Source organism: Sander lucioperca, chromosome 11 (assembly GCF_008315115.2).
Source record: "Sander lucioperca isolate FBNREF2018 chromosome 11, SLUC_FBN_1.2, whole genome shotgun sequence".
NCBI lineage: Eukaryota > Metazoa > Chordata > Actinopteri > Perciformes > Percidae > Sander > Sander lucioperca.
In genome coordinates, this window is record NC_050183.1 from 5,349,695 (window position 1) to 5,368,449 (window position 18,755).

The 18,755-nt window shown below is 40.8% G+C and overlaps 1 protein-coding gene across 2 annotated transcripts in view; it reads left to right on the plus strand.

Moving 5' to 3' along the window:
- The window catches only part of usp13 (ubiquitin specific peptidase 13), a 44,467-nt gene extending 26,516 nt beyond the window's left edge, over nucleotides 1-17,951 (plus strand). For both annotated transcript variants that reach the window (XM_031307075.2, XM_031307074.2), the window contains exons 12-21: nucleotides 1,206-1,359; nucleotides 1,805-1,979; nucleotides 2,132-2,220; nucleotides 3,107-3,229; nucleotides 6,092-6,115; nucleotides 6,531-6,674; nucleotides 10,252-10,421; nucleotides 12,878-13,067; nucleotides 14,498-14,582; nucleotides 15,769-17,951. In XM_031307075.2, the coding sequence (XP_031162935.1) occupies nucleotides 1,206-1,359; nucleotides 1,805-1,979; nucleotides 2,132-2,220; nucleotides 3,107-3,229; nucleotides 6,092-6,115; nucleotides 6,531-6,674; nucleotides 10,252-10,421; nucleotides 12,878-13,067; nucleotides 14,498-14,582; nucleotides 15,769-15,865 (1,251 nt within the window). In that variant the 3' untranslated portion in view covers nucleotides 15,866-17,951. The remainder of the gene's footprint in view (nucleotides 1-1,205; nucleotides 1,360-1,804; nucleotides 1,980-2,131; nucleotides 2,221-3,106; nucleotides 3,230-6,091; nucleotides 6,116-6,530; nucleotides 6,675-10,251; nucleotides 10,422-12,877; nucleotides 13,068-14,497; nucleotides 14,583-15,768) is intronic.
- The last annotated feature ends 804 nt before the right edge of the window (nucleotides 17,952-18,755 follow it).

An 18,755-nucleotide genomic window follows, 5' to 3' on the forward strand; every position in this document is an offset into this window, starting at 1 on the left:
TGTGTGGGTGGTAGGTTTGTGTGAATAGGTTGTTCGTTAGGTTACGTCACCTGCGCACCTGTGTGTATGGGCTAATCAGCCAGGGTAGAAGGGAATCACAGGTGAGCCAGTAACGAATTTTGAGTCTAGGAAGCCACACAGTTTTTCAACCTCAGCTCTGTGATAATGATGGTTTTTAGATCTAGTCTGTTCGTTTTTTAATCTTTCAAGTCAGTCTTTTGTATGTGTTTTTAAATACATTTATACAATAAAGAATTAATTACACGACGATGGAGGGCCTCATTTTTTGCAACAGCAAGAGTTGGAAATGGCTTCAAATTCCCTGTAGTGGCATTTTTTTGTCGACAGATTGCCACTACATTACTAATCACAGATGTAAGTGCATTAAGCCTAGCATTAATCTTTTTATTAGAAAGAGCAGAGTAAGAAATGATTTGACCTCTCAAGTAACATTTAATCCTCTCCCACAGCAATAAATATGAAGAGAGTCATTTTGATTGAAAGACAAGAACTCATCAATAGAATTTGAAATGAGTTTGCAAAATTCTTTGTCTGCCAAAAGCAAAGAGTTAAATCTCCAAAGTGGTGGGCTACGTTTATAGGTAGAAAGTTGAATATCTAATAATAAAGGTGAATGGTCAGATATTACAATACCTAAATAGTCAGAAGAATTTACACATGAATTAAGCGTACTGTCAATAAAAAAGTAATCAATCCTAGAATATGAATGGTGCACCTGGGAAAAGAGAGAGAATATTTTGATAGAAGGATTACGAGATCTCCATGGATCAATAAGACCATTCTGTCTCATAAAATCAGAGAATGTTTTAGACATAGCAGATTGAGTCAGATTTCGAGGATTAGACCGATCCAAGATTGGGTCAAAAACACAATTTAGATCCCCACCGAGGATCAGCAGGTCTTTGGGATTTCATTTGGCTAATATAAGTCAAGTCAAGAATTAAATGATGAAAAAAATCTTGAGTGAAAAATGAAATGTGCAAAGAAAACACTATGTATCGATTGCAGTCTGGGAGGAGCCTCCATTTTATCGGTGTTGGACCACATCGCTGGTCTTTATTCAATACTTTAAAAAAGTCTATATGTCTGTCATCAAAGTGAAACGTGCTTAATCTCATTGCCTGATTTTGTGGTTGATATTAAAACTCACCCTCTCATCCTCCCTATACATTGTTGTCCTACAGAGGAACAGTGCAGGCTCGGAGAACCCAAGCGATGTCTTCCGCTTCCTGGTGGAGGAGCGAGTTCAGTGCTGTCAGACACGTCGGGTTCGTTACACTCAGCGGGTGGACTACTGCATCCAGCTGCCAGCTCCCATTGAGGCGGCCACCAATCGAGGTAAAGGCGCACGCACGCACGCACGCACGCACGCACGCACGCACGCACACAGCTGGCATGACACTGGCCTTAAGTGGCACCAGCCGCTGGGAGAATCAGCAGGTCCTTCTCTGAAAGGCACAGAAGGTCCTGGCAGGCCAGACTGGGAGCTGTGTAGTTTAAAGTGAGGGAGGACACGTTTGTCTCTAAAGGTGACTGCATATGATCGTGTATAATTACTATAAACAAATGTGACCCTGGTAAAGATGATAAGGCTGTCAGTCTTGTCAGCAGGCCATCTTGAACACCATAAATAATTTAGTAATATTAAAATGCAAATTGTATCACCCTTGATTTTACTTAAATCTGAATTTTTAAAATAATAAATATTATGGAGTTTTGACGATGTTAACACTTACTGTATTTGCACAGCTCAAAGGGTTTGTCTTTGTTGTCATTCTACCAGAGGAGCTGCTGGCATACGAGGCCAAGCGGAGGGACGCTGAGGAGAACACGCGGGCTCCTCCTGAGCCGGTTAGAGCACGGATCCCCTTCACCGCCTGCCTGCAGGCCTTCACAGAGCCGGAGAACGTCCCTGACTTCTGGAGCTCAGCGCTGCAGGCAAAGTCAGCCGGAATCAAGTAAGCAAAGGGCCACCTGTTCTTGGGCATGGATTGACTACTTTACACCTCAGTGCTTTTATCCCACCTCACGTCTTTAAATTAAAACCAATTGTATTGATAAAAATGTGAAATTCTGTGTTATTTTCAAAATTGTTATTTTTTCTCTGCAGAACTTCCCGTTTTGCCTCCTTCCCAGAGTATCTGGTTTTGCAGATCAAAAAATTCACATTTGGGGTTGACTGGGTGCCGAAGAAACTAGGTAACTATCTGTCACCCTTCACCCTGGGATTTAAACTTGTACTGGTCTACACCATAGTTGTGACTTGATTATAAGTATTTGTAGTGCTATAAATGTCCAGCAGAGGGCACCATCAAACAGCAATTCGCAAAGCACATACAGTAGTAGGTGAAACTCTTTTATACAGTTTATGGTGAAACTGTACATTTTTGTAAACTCATAAATGGCTTCATCTGCAATTTTGAAAATGTAGACATAAACTACCCCATCTTTCACTCTGTCCATATCTTTGAAGGGCTGCTGGAGTTTTACATTTATCTGAACACCAGAATTCACTGAATTTAAGAGTGTCTTGCAGCATTTTAAATTGCAGCAACTCTGAACCCTCATCCCCTTGCCAACAAAATCAAGGGTTTAACTCTGTGCAGTTTTTACTAATAAGATATGAACACATAATAGATAAATTGTGTCAACTGCTATTTATAAATCATGATCTTCATTAATATATTTAGGAGTTTTACGTGGCACACAGTCACAGTTGTGTTTTATGGTGGAGTGCCACTTACACAAACAGCCAGCAGAGACTCCTTACTTATAATGTGATCAAGGTTGTTTTACATTTGTTTTCACTCCTCCGTGGAACTGAGAGGTGTTCAAATATAAGTTAATGGCGCCACCTGAACTTGATGAAAAATAACAGTCAAGGATTTGATGAAAAATGTCAACATTTAAAAGAAAAAAACAAACCTGCTGATAAATGAACAATTTATGAATGTGTGTCTTGAACTGCTTTGGACTGAAATGCTTTTGGAACCTCAGCTTACAGGGACTTAACAGCAAAGGCTCTGAACACCATTCACGTCAATGCATTGCTCAGTAAATTTTATATCTGTCTATTCCTGTACAGACTTGGCCATAGATGTTCCAGACTTTCTGGATCTGAGCCGGCTGCGGGCCACTGGGCTGCAGGCAAGTGAAGAGGAGCTGCCTGACCTTATGCCTCCCATCGTGCTACCTGAAGACACCAGAGGTACGGAACAAGTCCATTTTGTGTGTGTGTGTGTGTGTGTGTGTGTGTGTGTGTGTGTGTGTGTGCTCCTTTACCTCGATTACCACTGTGATTACAACTAGGATAATGTAAAGGACATGTTATGCCCCTTTTAATCTGACATTTTGTTCTATATTAATTACTGCTGAATATTTGCAGATAAACATTAAGGCCAGCATTTGGTGGTGTTTCAAATATATTCGGCTGTTTTCATATCAGACAGTGCTCTATTTTTCTAACCCAGAATTCACTGAGAAGGATCTCCTGGTCACAAGCTGCAATTACTCACCTACAGTGTCCTACAGGGATATATTTGCATTTATGCAACTACTTGGGAAAACAAAAACGTAAAACAGCGCTTTTAACTACTGGGGGGCATTTTTGGCCTTTTATGTTCAATTTCACAGTAATTTTATTAATTTTAAAGAACACTGTAATCTCCAAGCTACCCCAGCTATCCCAAACATATTGTGTCCACTCTAATTGTATACATGTACAGAATATTAAAAACACATATATGTCAGAGTGTTCCCAATAAAGTGGAATACAGTGTTGCTTTGAGAACTAACTCAGATTTTGTTGTTCCGAAGCTACTGCCAAACATCGTTGTCAGGAGGTGTCTGGTATTTTTGTGACAGGGACAAATGATCCGTGAAATTGTCTCTAATATGATGTTCTGCTCAAAGCTGCCCAAGTTTTCTCTTTAGGGCATATTGAATGGAATCCTATGGGAAAGGCATTCTCAATCAATTACTGAAAAGATGTTGTGTTCACAGTGTGGCTAAGCCTAATAGGTTATAATGATTTTTTAAGATCCCCTTATAATGCACTTCCCTGGGCTGTGGGAATAACCTACCAGAAAGCCAGCGAGTGTGTTTTAGAACACAAACACTTTTGTTTTTACTTTTCGTGAAACTTTGTTGCATCAGACTATTTACTTAGTGATGTTAACATGCAGTGTACTTGAGCCTTTATGTCTGCCTCTCTTCCTGGAAGGCCAAAACGCCAACATCCCTCCTTCTTGCTTGTCTTTGTTTTTCTCCTCTGTGATTGTAAGTCTCATTCCTCCATGCCTCCTTCTTCCGTTGTTTGTTCAGCTATATCAAGTTCAGCTACATCAAGTTATCAGTGTTCTCCTTAATATTTTAGCAGGCGTGAAGCACAAAGTGTTTTGTGCCATCTCAAGCTCCAAACACAAAATGGGTGTCCAGTCTGCAAAGACACTAACATCTGCAAGCAGCCTTTTGCTGTGCTTCACACATTGACAGACTCAGGATGTTTTTTGTTTTTTTTCATGAGAGCTTTACAGAATCGTTTAGCTGGCTGCTTTTTAGGGCAGAAAACTCTTCTCGCACATTAAAATGTCCTTTCTTTGAGCTGAAACTACCTTGCTTAGGCAACAGTGCATATCTACGTCTGACAGCAGCAAGCTATGCAGCTATCTTAGACGGCCACAGTGAAATCAATGCATGGAAATATGTGTAAATGTTTTTTGGATGTAGTAAGTTTGAGAGTAATTGGAATCTCCATTTTGTCTCCTGTTGACTTCCTCTTTCTGTAGACACAGAGGTTAAAACAAGTATGTGTGTAAACCATGCCGTTGAAACTGTGAAATGAAAAGAGGTTGGGGGAATGGATGTGCTGTTTTCAATGCATTCTCTGATTTGTTTATGTCACGTTTATATGATGGGTTTTGTCGGTTGCAAATGAACCACTGGCCCATTAGTCCCCAGCTGGCATCAGCAGTGATTAATCATTGGTCAACCTTCTGTCTCCAGAAAGCTTCAGTGCTTCTCATTGATTACACAGAAGCATCGCACAAATGTGTTTTCCTGCATGCTGCTTGAACCACATTATTTCTCATTGGTCTGTGTATCATCCATTCACTCAATTATTCCAAGCCATTAAGAAAATGGAAGAACAAAAAAAAAGAAGTATCATGGCTGTTTGTGATTCCATTTTTCCGTTATCCTATACCACAAAACAAACAATTAAAAACTGCTCAAACGTTATAGATATTCATTTCTGGTTTTGGTTTCTTTGTTAATCTGATTGTCTCCTTCAAGATTAAACCGGAAAGCTCAGTAATTTTTCTATTTAATATACTCACTGGATATTTAAAATGAACCATGGTCTGTTTTATAATTGTATATATATTTAGTGAAAATATCAAAGAGAGGGAGCAAGCACACGAGAAATTGGGTGAGCACGACAATGAAAACAGCAACTGACTTTGTAAAACTCTCAGGTAAAGTATTGGTGACAAAACCACTGCACTCACTGCAGGTGGTGGCAGGGCCCCTCCAAAAGTCTCTTCTGACATCTTAGCTTGAGCCCATCTTGAATCGGCCCTGTCTGTAAAGGGACATCCCTAATTTGATTGAAAAACAGCAGCCCCTGTGCCCACAAGTGACAATTAGGAGACAATGGTAAATGTTAAAACATAATGTAACAACAGACAGCATACATATAAAACAGTCAGCAAACTGATTCAGCAGTACCCATTTTACAGAAATATCTCAAGTTTGTTAACATTATAGCCGTAATCGTTAGCCATTATAGGCTGCTGCTCATGCCAGACAAAATAGGGCTGTAGCAGCAAACTCCCGAGTGCATTGAGTCAGAATGGGGCACTAATTGGGCCCCCAGCAGCTAATTATTTGCCCTGGGGCCCCTTTGCAGGATAATCCGACCATGTTGTTACCAACCAAGATTTTAAAAGATTCTCTCTAGGTTTTTTTTATGTTACCTGTAAATTAGTTATCATTCATATACATAAAAGTACACTGTGTGTGTGTGTGTGTGTGTGTGTGTGATCTCATTGCTTTTCTTCTCCTCTTTCAGATAACTCCATGGGCTCCATGGACTGTGAGTATTTAATTTCTCTTTTACAGATCTCAGTTACTCAGTACTATGTCTATATGTAATGTTTATAGAAGTTATAGCCATGCAACATTTATTTTGGGCACCAAGCAATAGTGATGAATGCTACCTCTGACCATGCATACTTGAGCAGGTGCTGCAGCTGCTCTCTACTTTCAAACTTTACTTTTCCACGTGGCTCTGCTTGTTTTTAGCCAGACTCATTTCTCTTCTTGATAAATCATCCCTCAATAAAGATACGTCCCCAGGGCTGATTCTCCTCCGGTCTATTTGTTTAATGAGGCCCAAAGAGAGTGCCCCTGCAGATCTGTTTGGTTGTTTAAGCTGGAAAGTTACCTGGAGTGTTGAATCAGCAACTGCTATGTTTTTAGTTATTGATGTTGGTTTGTCGTGTCCTCAGCTCCAGAAATAGACGAGGCGGCAGTAATGCAGCTGGCGGAGATGGGCTTTCCGCTGGAGGCCTGTAGGAAGGCGGTCTACTACACAGGCAACATGGGCCCAGAGATGGCCTTCAACTGGATCATAGCACACATGGAAGAGCCTGGTAAGGGAACATCACTGCATTCAAATGGAACATCAATATGGAGAGATCAAGACACAAATGTTCATACTTTTTACTGTTGGGATGAAAGTACAACAGAAAGAAACAGCAAAAAGTGCACAATTTCTTCATAGTTTAAAGATAAATTACAATGTGACGTGTTTACAGATAATAATACAGATGGTACCCATCAGTGTCTGTTTCACTGGACAGAGTTTAGAGCCAACTGTGAGCATGATTCAGACTGTAACCCAAAAATGCTGGTGACAAATAAACTGAGCAGCAGCTGCACTAAAAGAGACACAGTTCTCCGACAACTTAAATAAGCTGAGTCTGCAGACTTCAAGAGGTGAGCATAAGATACTCAATTCAATTAAATTTTATTTATAGTATCAAATCATAACAAGAGTTATCTCAGGACACTTTACAGATAGAGTAAATCTAGACCACACTATAATTTACAAATACCCAACAATTCCAGTAATTCCCCCAAGAGCAAGCATTTAGTGCGACCGTGACGAGGAAAAACCTTGGGTGGTGAGAAAAACTTCCTTTTAGGGAGAAACCTCGGACAGACCCAGGCTCTTGGTAGGCTGTGTCTGACAGTGCCGGTTGGGGGTGTGATGAATAGTGGCAATAATAGTCACAATAAAGATACTGGAAAAATGACCAGAAATAATAGTTGTAGTAGTTCCTGGTATAGCAGGGCACTGCAGGCCGTTACAGGACATAGCAGGGCACAGCAGAGCATAGCAGGACGTAGCAGGGTGTAGCAGGACGTAGCAGGGCACTGCAGAGCGTAGCGGGGATGTAACAAGGCATAGCAGGGTGCGGAGCAGGACCACCGGGACAGCTGCCACCATGATTAAGGTGCCACCCTAGTCCAAGGAAACATGCTGGGCAAAAGAAACACATAAGGACTCTGGGGAATAAGCTCCCCAGAGCAGAGTTAGTAACATAGTAGCATTTTGGGACAAGGATGCACACAGATGGAAAGAGTGAGAAGAGAGAAACTCAGTGTGTCAAAGGATGTCCCCCGGCACTCTAAAACTATAACAGCATAACTAAGAGAGACAGGTCAAGGAGAGGAGCCTGGTCGGGGTAGAACTCTCCCCTGCCGGATCGGGCTGTACTGGCCTGCCTCCCTTTATTTTTATGTTATGGTAGATTAATCTGACGACTATGAAGAGAAGCAGAGAAGAGAAGGGGTGCCGTGTCTGGAGATATACACCCTCCCCCGTCGGTCTAGGCGAACACTGCAACTCCTCACTCCCAACTATAAGCTTTATCAAAGAGGAGAGGTTTAAGTTTACTTTTAAATGTGGACAATGAACGAGGAAGAGAAATGGAGATGCTGCTTCACAATGCAACCCAATGGTCGGCCAAGAATTTGATTAATTTGGAAAGCCAGGGTCAGCTTGAGTTATGCTTTTTTTCTTTGCCTATGCAAAGCTGCCAAAAAACATTTCTGCAGCAAGATACAACGCCACAGCAAATTTATTTATATGGGACCTTTTAAGCACAAAGGTAATTCAAAGTGAGATATATCTCACATCCCCAGTTTTTGCATCATCATGCAGGCTTTGCATCCCTCTGTGTACTGCAGGTGTTTGTGTGTGTGTGTGTGTGTGTGTGTGTGTGATGATCAACATCAGAAACTTTGTCGGAGCTGACTTTGTCCCTTGTAGAGGCTCTCAGCAGTAGAGCCGCTCCCTGAGGCATTGACTCGTGTCACTTTCATTTCCCTGGTTGGCTGTAAAGGGCTTCTACAGTGGAGAGGAGAGAATTTAGAGCAGCCCCTTGCCTGTTAGTTTTTAAATGGGCTTAATACATCCGCAGTATTGGCTGCATTCAGGCTCAGTAACCTCAGTAAAACGTTCCGTCCTTGCCTGCTGCACAAATGTAACTTCTTCTTCCTCCCCCACATTTGTTTGGTTTCAATACTTTCTAATTAACATCACTTAAACTTTTATGTTAACAGCTACACTTTTAACTTAATTATTTTATGTGTCCTGCCTTCAGTCTCCGGGTGAGCTGTTCAAAATCAGCACGGCTTGTGACGTCACAAGCCGAAATGAGCTGGCTAACCACAACCATTAGCTTGTAGCGTTAGCATGCTACCTCGTTCTCAATAGCAAAGCACTGCTACAACACACACAAGTTCACCATAATCTACAAGAACTACTTACATGTGCGCCCTCATTTAGAAGTCTCCCAGCTAATCCTGCATTGTAACTGACTGAAGTTGTAGAAACAGCCTTTCTTTTACTGTCTATGGAGCTAGCTAGCTGACATGATCTACATCTGAGCTACTGCGCATCAAAGATAGTACAGAAGAAGAAGAAGAAAAGAGGTCTCACTCTGTAGCTAAAACAGAGACCAGCTGAAAAGAGGATCTGCAGCAGTGAGAGAGAGCAGTGCAGTACAACAAAAATATGGTGTTTTTTGAAAATTAAACCATGTAAACCTATTCTGGTACAACCTTAAAATACAATTATGAACCTGAAAATGAGCATAATATAGCTGCTTTAAGATGCATTTCTTTTAGACTGAGGTGAACCTTAGAGTGCTGCTTTACAAAGGTAAACTAATGGCATTTCCAAAGCATTGTGCAGGCAAGGCGACTCAATTATTACACTTTTTTTTGTTGTAATTATATTTCTGTGAATTTGGTAAAACCTGAAATTGAGCCTTATTGAACAGGGCCATAATTCATATAAACTTCATGACTATTTCATACAGGCTGTGATGTGACGTAAACACAGAGTCAAAGTCAAAGTTTAAGTTAAATAATAACCAATTTAACAAAAAATTAACTTAACATGCAAACATGAGCTGTTCAGTTTTGTCTTTAGTTTCTCTGCCTATTGCATATAAACAACTGTATTTGGTAATCAAAAGGACACAAGACAAGGAGTCTGAGATAGAGACAGGAGTGGGAGATAAGTGGTACACATTTTCATTTATGGCAAGGATGGTAATGAAAGCTCTGTTTACGGCCAACAGTCGAGTAATTCCAGCCGGAGTGTCCTTGTTCATGGGTTGAGGGTCACTTCTTTTTCATTTGAATCTGTTGATGTACAAAGCATTGCAGTTCACTTGGAAATGAGAAAGAATTTATTCTTAAATGTATTATATGCAGAGGCTATAAACATTTACAAGTAGTTTTTCAGTGTTCAAATGTAGAGGATGTTTCCTACATTGATTTTAAATCCATGTAATGTTCTTCCTGTATGGATTCTTTTGAACAGCAGTTATATCAGAGATCAGAGATCTGTGTTTCACCTTTCCAGTTGTTTTGGGACTTAATGAATACTCACTAGATCCCCTATAGTCAGAAATATTGTAATGTTAACACTGTTGTTATTAGTGTTGTATGTGTTTTACTTGTTTAAAAAAATAAAGGTACATGAAACTGCACTTCTGTACTTAGTGTTGATATTGTAACTTTGACCAACACAAATATGTTCATTGATTGGGTTAAAAATATATGGAGAGCTACAGCATCTCATTATTATTACTCTCTCTCTCTCTCTCTCTCTCTCTCTCTCTCTCTCTCTCTCTCTCTCTCTATTCACAGACTTTGCAGAACCTCTCACTCTGCCCTCCATGATGGATCCGGGTCCCTCCACCAGCGACAGCCCCATGGGCGCCACCCTCCTGGGCAACTCGCCTCCCGAGGAGAGCATCGCCATTCTCACTTCAATGGGCTTCCCCCGCGCTCACAGCATCCAGGCACTTAAAGCCACGGTCAGTCTTCTGCCCACTCTGTTCATGTCTTGATATTAAATAACTTCCTATTAGCTGGCACTGAGACTTATTTCCCATGCATTTCTTATTTCTTCTAATAATTTGTTTCTGCCAGCTAATTCAAATGAGTCCTAATCCTCGACATTTAAGATTAAATTGTTGTTCATCAACCTCAGTTTGAGTTTCTGCATTTGCTGCTGCTAATACGCCTTCCTCTGCTGCTGTATTGTGTGGTTTGTGTTGACTGGCCAGAAAAGGAAGGTTAGCTAGTGTTTGCAGTGATGGCCGCCATGACTGAGCTAACAAAGGAAACAGCACCACTTCCTGAGAGTCAGACCCCTGTAGGTGGCGCTCATTCCTTAGGGCTCCTACACACTGCCTGCATGGCGTGAGCGTGTCAGCTGCGTGGCGTGTCCGTTTTTATTTTGGCACCCATGTAGAAATAGAACCGACGCCTATTATTCACGCGACACGCAAGCGTGTTGGAAGCGTTTCCAGGCAAAATAGAATACAAAAAGATGTTTATATGTCATTTTGACACGAATACATATTAATAAATGACATTTTTATGTTTGAAAGTCTCTAGGTTTTGACATAAATGCAAATATAAATGTAATTTAAAATTTTTTTAATAATTATCGATTTTCAAATATTGCACCTGTCAATATTCTGTAGCCTATTTTGCCGTCAATACTGCCAATGTTGTCTTTACTGTAATCAAATCAGTATATTTATGTTTAACATGAAGTATACTACTGCTTGAGTGCAGTAAATTTCCACAACTCTCTCCCCATATGTCGAACAAGGGTGATCCAAATCAAATATGTGCAAACAAATTTACAAACACAAAAATATTGACAAAATAAAGTTGAAGAACACGCTATTATTTCATTTTTATCAATGGGAAACATACATGTGTACAGACAAGGCTAGCAGCAGCAGCAGCGCCGCGTCAGACACGTTTCTGGTGTGCAAAGACATAGATAACCCCATGCAGCCGCCACGCAACAGAAACGCCACGCTCACGCCACGCAGGCAGTGTGCAGGAGGCCTAAGTCTGTGACTCACAGAGACAAAGAGTTATATGGCAGAAAAAAACGTCAAGAGAAGATCTGCAGACAAAGAACCACCCACACAGTTTGATTAGTGCAGAAACAGCACCACAGCAGCAACCTGCCTGACACCACAGATAAAGGAAGAGTGTCCTGGTCAATAGAGACAGAAAAAGAAAAAGTATCACCAGTTCATGACAAAGCAGGAGGTTGGCATGAAGTGAGGTGTTGTTTGAAAAGAGGGCAACGAGAGGGCAAGATTATGAAAACCAAGCTCTGTCACTCATAAATGGGCTTGGCTGGCCCACTTGTTTGCTTTCCAAACTGCAAATTTAATGTAGGTCTTACATGTCAAGAATGATTTAAAGATGTCTGCTCTACATGGTGTTTACAAATAGTGCCAGCAGCATATGGAAAGAACAGGATCTGCTTCAAAGATACGGCAAGCCATTTTATCATTACATCTCACAAATGAATTTTTAAACACACAGTAAAGAAGTTCCGATTCTTTACTCTGTGCGAATCAAAGGGAATGCATCTGCAGCAAATTTATTATCTCCCCTGTTTTGAAATGGCCCCCGTTTCTCACGTTTCTTATTTCAAACTGCCCTCTCAGCAAAAATAGCACAGCAGACTGTTATTAAGGCACGGAAATAGACACCAGGCTTCCCTGTTTATTGTTTATCATCCACAATACCACCAAACTCCCTGCTATCTATGATGTGGTGGAAGTGAAAAACAGAAAAACATATTCCTCTTGAGGGGGATGGAGGTGTGACGCAGAAAGGGGTCTCATGGTCTGGTTTATTATTAATCCAAAATTAGGAGGAGGAAATTGTTTTCAACCTCAGTGACTTGACTGGGAGAGACAGAAAAAGCAGGCAGCTTCATTCGCCAATCAAGACTTCTCCAGCAATCACACCTCTATTTTAGATTAAAATCAAACATCCTTTAGGGGGAATTGTGCACAGATGGATACCTGCCACCTCCCCAATAAATGGTCTTTTATTTTTGAGGAGCTACCTAAAGACACAACAGCAAGGGAATGAAAGAGAGAAAACAAGATAGAATATGAAAATATATTATCCTCAGCCCAGATTTTGACCTCATATGTATTGTAGCCTATCTGTATGTAGGCCATATGTCTTCTATGTGCCTCTACTTTTTAGAAGAAAGTGCTGCTTCAGTCATATTATGCATCAGTGTTTGTGCAGCACAGGATGTTCCCAGGAAATGGTGATATCCTCCTACAGCACACTCTTAACTGGCTAAAACCGATTTACCAACACTGATATTTCTGAAAGTGACAACTATCAAAATCTTCCTTCAATACTGATATATTAGAGGCATTTTGTGTTTTGGATTACATTGAATTTACGTAGTAAACTTGAAACATTCTTTCAGAACAACAACCTCGAACGAGCACTCGACTGGATCTTCACCCACCCAGAGGAGGAGGAGAGTGACGCCCTTTCAGACATGGCCGACACGGAGCCCAACGGCAACGCTTTCTCCAACGCCAACTCACACAGCGACTCCACACTGTCCCCAGACAGAGACGCGTCAGGCCCGCGGGTCAAAGACGGACCGGGACGTGAGTGACTCTGCGTGACTGATTGTAGCTGCCGTTTATGTCTTGACTTTTTGTTATTGATCCTTATCTAAGGTGCATCAAGTAATGAGAGGTTGACATTTTGCAACATCTGTTGAATCAGTAGAAGTGCAATGAAAGGTGGAGTCAAATTTATAGTAAGCTTGGTAATTGGGGCAGATATCCAGCAGCGTTTAGCATATTTAGTATATTCATTTGCAAGAAAAAGACCTGCATTACAATTAAATTAAAATGGGGTCAGAGTCCAAAAAAAGTGTCAGAGGGCATTTTCTACCTCTTGATTTTTAATTTTGCCTGGACCTTATGTACTTTGAAAGGCCAGTTTACCCTCAGCTCCAATTAATGTCTGACGCTGACAGTCTACTGTGGTGCTGCTGCTCCCTGAGCTGCTCTGCCAGACCAACTTCAGGCACAAAAACATGATGCAGCAGCTTTTTAGCTCTTAAAGGGGAACCATTTTCAAAATTCATACCTGTTATTCCTATGGTCCAAGAAAGTCCAAAAATATTGCTAAACATGAACAACTCTCTCCCAAATCCAAAAACTAGAGTGCTAAAACTCCAATTTGTGATATCATCAAATATAAAGTCCGAACTGCTCAATAGATAATGAATTCAGAAAGATGTTATAGATGACACTAGATGACATTCTGTGAATCCACAAAACCAGTCTCCCATTCATTGTCTATGGAGCAGCCATCCAGACTTTATACCTGATGACATCACTCGTTTAAGACTTACTTCTCTGGTTTCTGGCTTTGAAAGAGAGTAGCTCATGTTCACAAATATTGATTGAACTTTCCTCCGCCGTGGAAATAACATTGGAAACCTCAATTTAAGTGGTGTTCCCCTTTAACGCTCCTCACAAATAAAATATGTAGTGTAACAAAGCATCTACATACGTATACCAATGGTGTTTAAACAACTATCACACAAAAGTGTGGGTGAAAATCCAAAAATTCCATTTGCAATGCAGACGTTCTGGCTTTTCATGATTTTTGATTAATTTTCAAGTATATTATTCACAGAAGCATATTCTGAACTGTCCTTGCCACAAGAGGACCTTGTTTACTGGTCATCAAAATCCATAAAAAACTGATATTGAATTATTTTTAAATATAGCTGTATATTTGATCTTTTTGATTATTTTTTTATGCTGTGCTTGCTCTGTAACATGAAGGCATTGCCTTTAGCAACTGCCCTTTTATCTTTACTGTGTAGAGGACTTAAAATAGTCTTTTATAGCCAAGGCTTGTATGAATGCCCTGTGTTTACATGTTCTTCTATTGAAGATGTTAGTTTGAGCAGGTTGTGTAACAGATGGTTTAAGTATAAGACATTTAGTATTTGTGAAACACTGCTGTGTTATCTAATCACATATTTTATATGTGACTTGATTTTCCCCTTTTTCAGGTTATGAGCTCTTTGCTTTCATCAGTCACATGGGAGCATCCACGATGTCTGGACATTATGTCTGTCACATCAAAAAGGAGGGAAGGTGAGTTGCACACAGTTTCTCAACTTTATATTCATTCAGTTCATTGTGGTACACAACGGACAGCATATTGTTGATCACTATGAGTCACTGTCACAGAATGTCACACCGGTTGACCGGCTGGTGACCGGAATTGGCCGATTTTCACGTGATCGGCCATGACCAGCGACTGCTTTAGGGTGAGCAACTGGAACAGTGACAGGACGTCATCACTTGCGAAGTCATGGCAACCAAATAAACAACAGGGCGAGTACTACTTGTCACTCAATCTTAGGCAAAGTGACAAACAGCGATGAAAGCCGCGACATGAAATCCGCACTCACGCGGACAGCTACAGTTTATTGGAAAATAGCATTGTGGACACTGAAGTTGATGAATTTACTGTTTATCAGACCCCAGATGAGACAAGAAGCTAACGTTAGCGAACGCTGCGGTGACGGTCCCACTGCCTCTGACTCGCCGCTGCAGGAGACGCTGTATTACTCCGACACGCTGTATTAACGTTACTGTTTTAAAACCGTTTTCCAGGTTAGTGGGGGTGCATACCGCTCAAAATCAACATGAAAAATGTAGCTAGTAATGTTCACTCAGCGTTTTGTTTTGTTGTTAAACTGTGTGTAAAATGAGCGGTGACATTAAATCACCGGTTTCAGGTAACGGCACCCTGCGCTACCGTCTATTTGCTGGATAGTTTAAAGGTAACAGTCGGTTGCTAACATTAGCAGATGTTATTGTTCATATTTTGGCACGTTTCTGACCGTAGTAGTGGTCATAGTGACCGAAAGTGTGATGTTAGATGCTAAAAAGAAACTACACGCTGGTGTTACTTTTTGACGTTCAACCCCCCCCCTTTCAATGTTCTAAGAAAAGATAGGATATAAATATTTGTGTGTGCTGTAAAGTGGTTAGAGAAAATTAAATCGGAATTGGCTCAAATCGGTATCGGCAGGTCAAACTCAATGAAAAATCGGAATCGGCCTAGAAAATTATAATCGGTGCATCTCTATCATTTCTAATATTAAGCTTTTGCCGCCAGAAGTCTGAAAATCATAGGGACAGTCAATTTTTCTCAGACTGAATGGAAAAAATAAATTGACCCATTTCCTCTGTCCTCATAGCAGTCTGTTTTTGAAAGAAGTGACACTTGACAAAGCATTTCACACTCCACACATATTCCGTTTTCCTGTAGGTGGGTGATCTACAACGACCACAAAGTGTGTTTGTCAGAAAGGCCTCCAAAAGACTTGGGCTACATCTACTTTTACCATCGACTGTCTAGCAGTTAAACTGAAGTCCCCCCCCCCTTCCACAATGCAACCTTTTAAAGAACCGCAGTCTTTCACCCTGAAGACTGGCAGACAACTCTAATAACAGCCACAGTGAAAACGATGGAAATAACCTCTCAGACCAGCTGCTCGCCTTAATGTGATGTCATTCAGGAGCAACCAGGAAATGTGGTCAGAAAAGGAAAGCAATGTGCATTTGTGTTATGTTATGCTTTAAATGTATATTTCGGTGTTTATGTTTAAGAAAAGACATTTTCTTGACAGTGTAGGTGCAGAGGGATGTGTGCAATTTCCACTACACAAAATGTCAATATCAAATCTTATTGTTCCTCCTTCATGCCTTCAGCTACTGTGCCAGTATTTTCAAAGTGGTACATTTTATAAATGTATATTGAAATGGCTTCACTGCCGGCCCTGAAATGCTCTGAAACTGCAACAACAAACGAGAAATCATTGATTCTCGTGGCTTTGTATTTTACTTTGAAATACAAAAGAATGTTTTTTCATCCCTAGGAAATTGAAAGGACATTAAGAATTAAAATGTTTTGGGTGGTCACTGAGAGAATTAACAACATACTGTATGTTCAGACTGTAGGGGAGCACCAAGAAGGCCATGAAAAGGCGTTAACTAGACTGTAGTTAAAAATACAGTATTACAGGTTGAATAATGGCTCAGACCTGCTCCAGTTCTACCCGGAGATGACATGCAAGTTTGTCCCTTTTTTAATCAGAAACTTTCTGAGGTAAACCAGCTGAGTTACAGTATCAAGATAGAAGTATTTTCCTTCCCTGAAAGCACTTTTTGATTAAATCAAGTTTATATTTTGCAGCTGATACAGTTGAAGTGGACTTTTATTTTACCAGCTATAAGCAGTTGAATGTGATATCTTAAATTTCAACTTCAGTACTGCTGACCATGTAAGTCCTTGAAGTAGCCATTAGTCTATGAAGGAGATGACAGCATTGCATATAATTGATATCTAATATAAGAAATGCTGTGCTCATTCTAATATCTATCAAATCATAAGTTCACTGAACTTCTTCATTCTCCTTTTGTCCATATTACAAGATATTTTCATAGTTGGCAAAACTTCAACTCTCAGCTGCAGCCGGTGCAGTTTAGCTCCTTTCTCTCTGATAAATTTAGACTGTGACCCAGAACCTTAAAATGAATGTTTTCCTTCACCTGTTGCCACTTTTTAACAGGTCAGTTAATTCATGTATGCATCTGAACTGTTTTCACGAGTAAAGCAATATATGCAACTACAACCAAATCTACTCTTGAACCTACTGTATGATGAAAAGCTGTACAGTGACCTGCATCTGTTGTACTAACAGATGTGGTGCAGTGCTGAATGTATAACTCCATGGTGCTCACTGCAACCAAAACCTCCTGTTCAGCTTAAATACTCCGAAACCACAGTGAACGTAGAACTGGCCCTTTGCTGTTTAGTCACTATAAATAACCTCATGCTGGATTATCCACCAACTCTGTACTCTTCTCATTTATCTACTCAGTATGTTTGAAATGTGCCAGACAGATTCAGAATGGATATTATGTGCATTGTTTGTCAAATATTCGTGAATTTGCAACCTCTGACTGAATCTGGTTTTATCTGTTGCATCCCAAAAAAGTGTAATATCACAGTGTTGGTATTTTGTCAAGGGCACAAACACTTAATTCCAGTTTGGTGATCCTGGCATGTGGTGAAACTGTCTTTCACTCAATGGTGCACTTTTGGGTGCATATCTCAAATGGGAGTTCCGCTGAAAATAGACTTTCCGAATGTTACGGTATTCTGCAAAAGTCTACACCTTCTTAATATTTGCATTTTTTTTTGCTGATTTTGTAGTCATTCCCTCTCATATTCAAGGAGAGGACAATCCTTTGACATTAAATTGACATTTCTTAAGAGGGTTGAAAGAAACAAAAGGAGACATATTTGACTGCATATCTGATTAACATCAATAACTGTAATGTACTATGCTTGTCCCTAAAAATGTCTTTCAACAATCTCAGGTAATGCTTTTTAAGACAGTCATAGGAGTGTTTTTCCTTTAGGGTTAATATATTTACAGACAAAAATTTTATTACAGAATAAATCCATATTTCAGCGGTGCTCCCCTTTAACAACACTGTGCGTGGACTTCCCTGAGCAGAACTTCAGTTTTATTATATCTTGACCTCTCATCTTCATTAGACAATACTTGCTCAACTGCAGCTTCATTGTCTATGCAGCTGGGAATTCTAAAGGCAGTGACACACCAACCCGATAATTGGCCGTTGGACAGTCTGGCGAGGTCAGTGACTCGAGTCTGTTCGGTATGTTCCATGCCGTCGTCCGTTGGAGGAGCTGTCGGCCTTCGTTTTGGCCGACCTGACTTGCTGGGTCGGAGGGTGGGCAGTCGGACTCCATGACCAATCTGATTGGTGGAGTGCTAACCCGGAAATGACAAGCAGGGTGAGCATGACTAAGCCTCTCAAAATCTGACGAAAATCTTTTAAACTGACCTTTGTCGATCTGAAATTAAGACAGATTCAGCAACTGCATGGCCTATTTCTCACTTAAAATGTTTTCAGAAACCCGTTTCGGTGAACTATTTTAGTAAAATATGAGATCGTATTCCGAACGAAGACGCCATTATGCCCGGTTGAAAAATCCGGGAGCAGCCAGACCCACGTGACGCGTTCGTCCAATCAGCTGCCGCCTGCTGTTATGGAGACGTATTACGTCTTGCGCACGCGTAGAGCGTACACTCAAGTCGGCATCGTTTCGGTGTGTTGGGTGTGACCTCGGGGAGCCGAATCATAAGTCCGACTGCCTTTTCTGCCAACGGTCGGCCGTCAGGTTGGTGTGTCAGGGGCTTAAAAGGTCTCTCTATGCAAGTC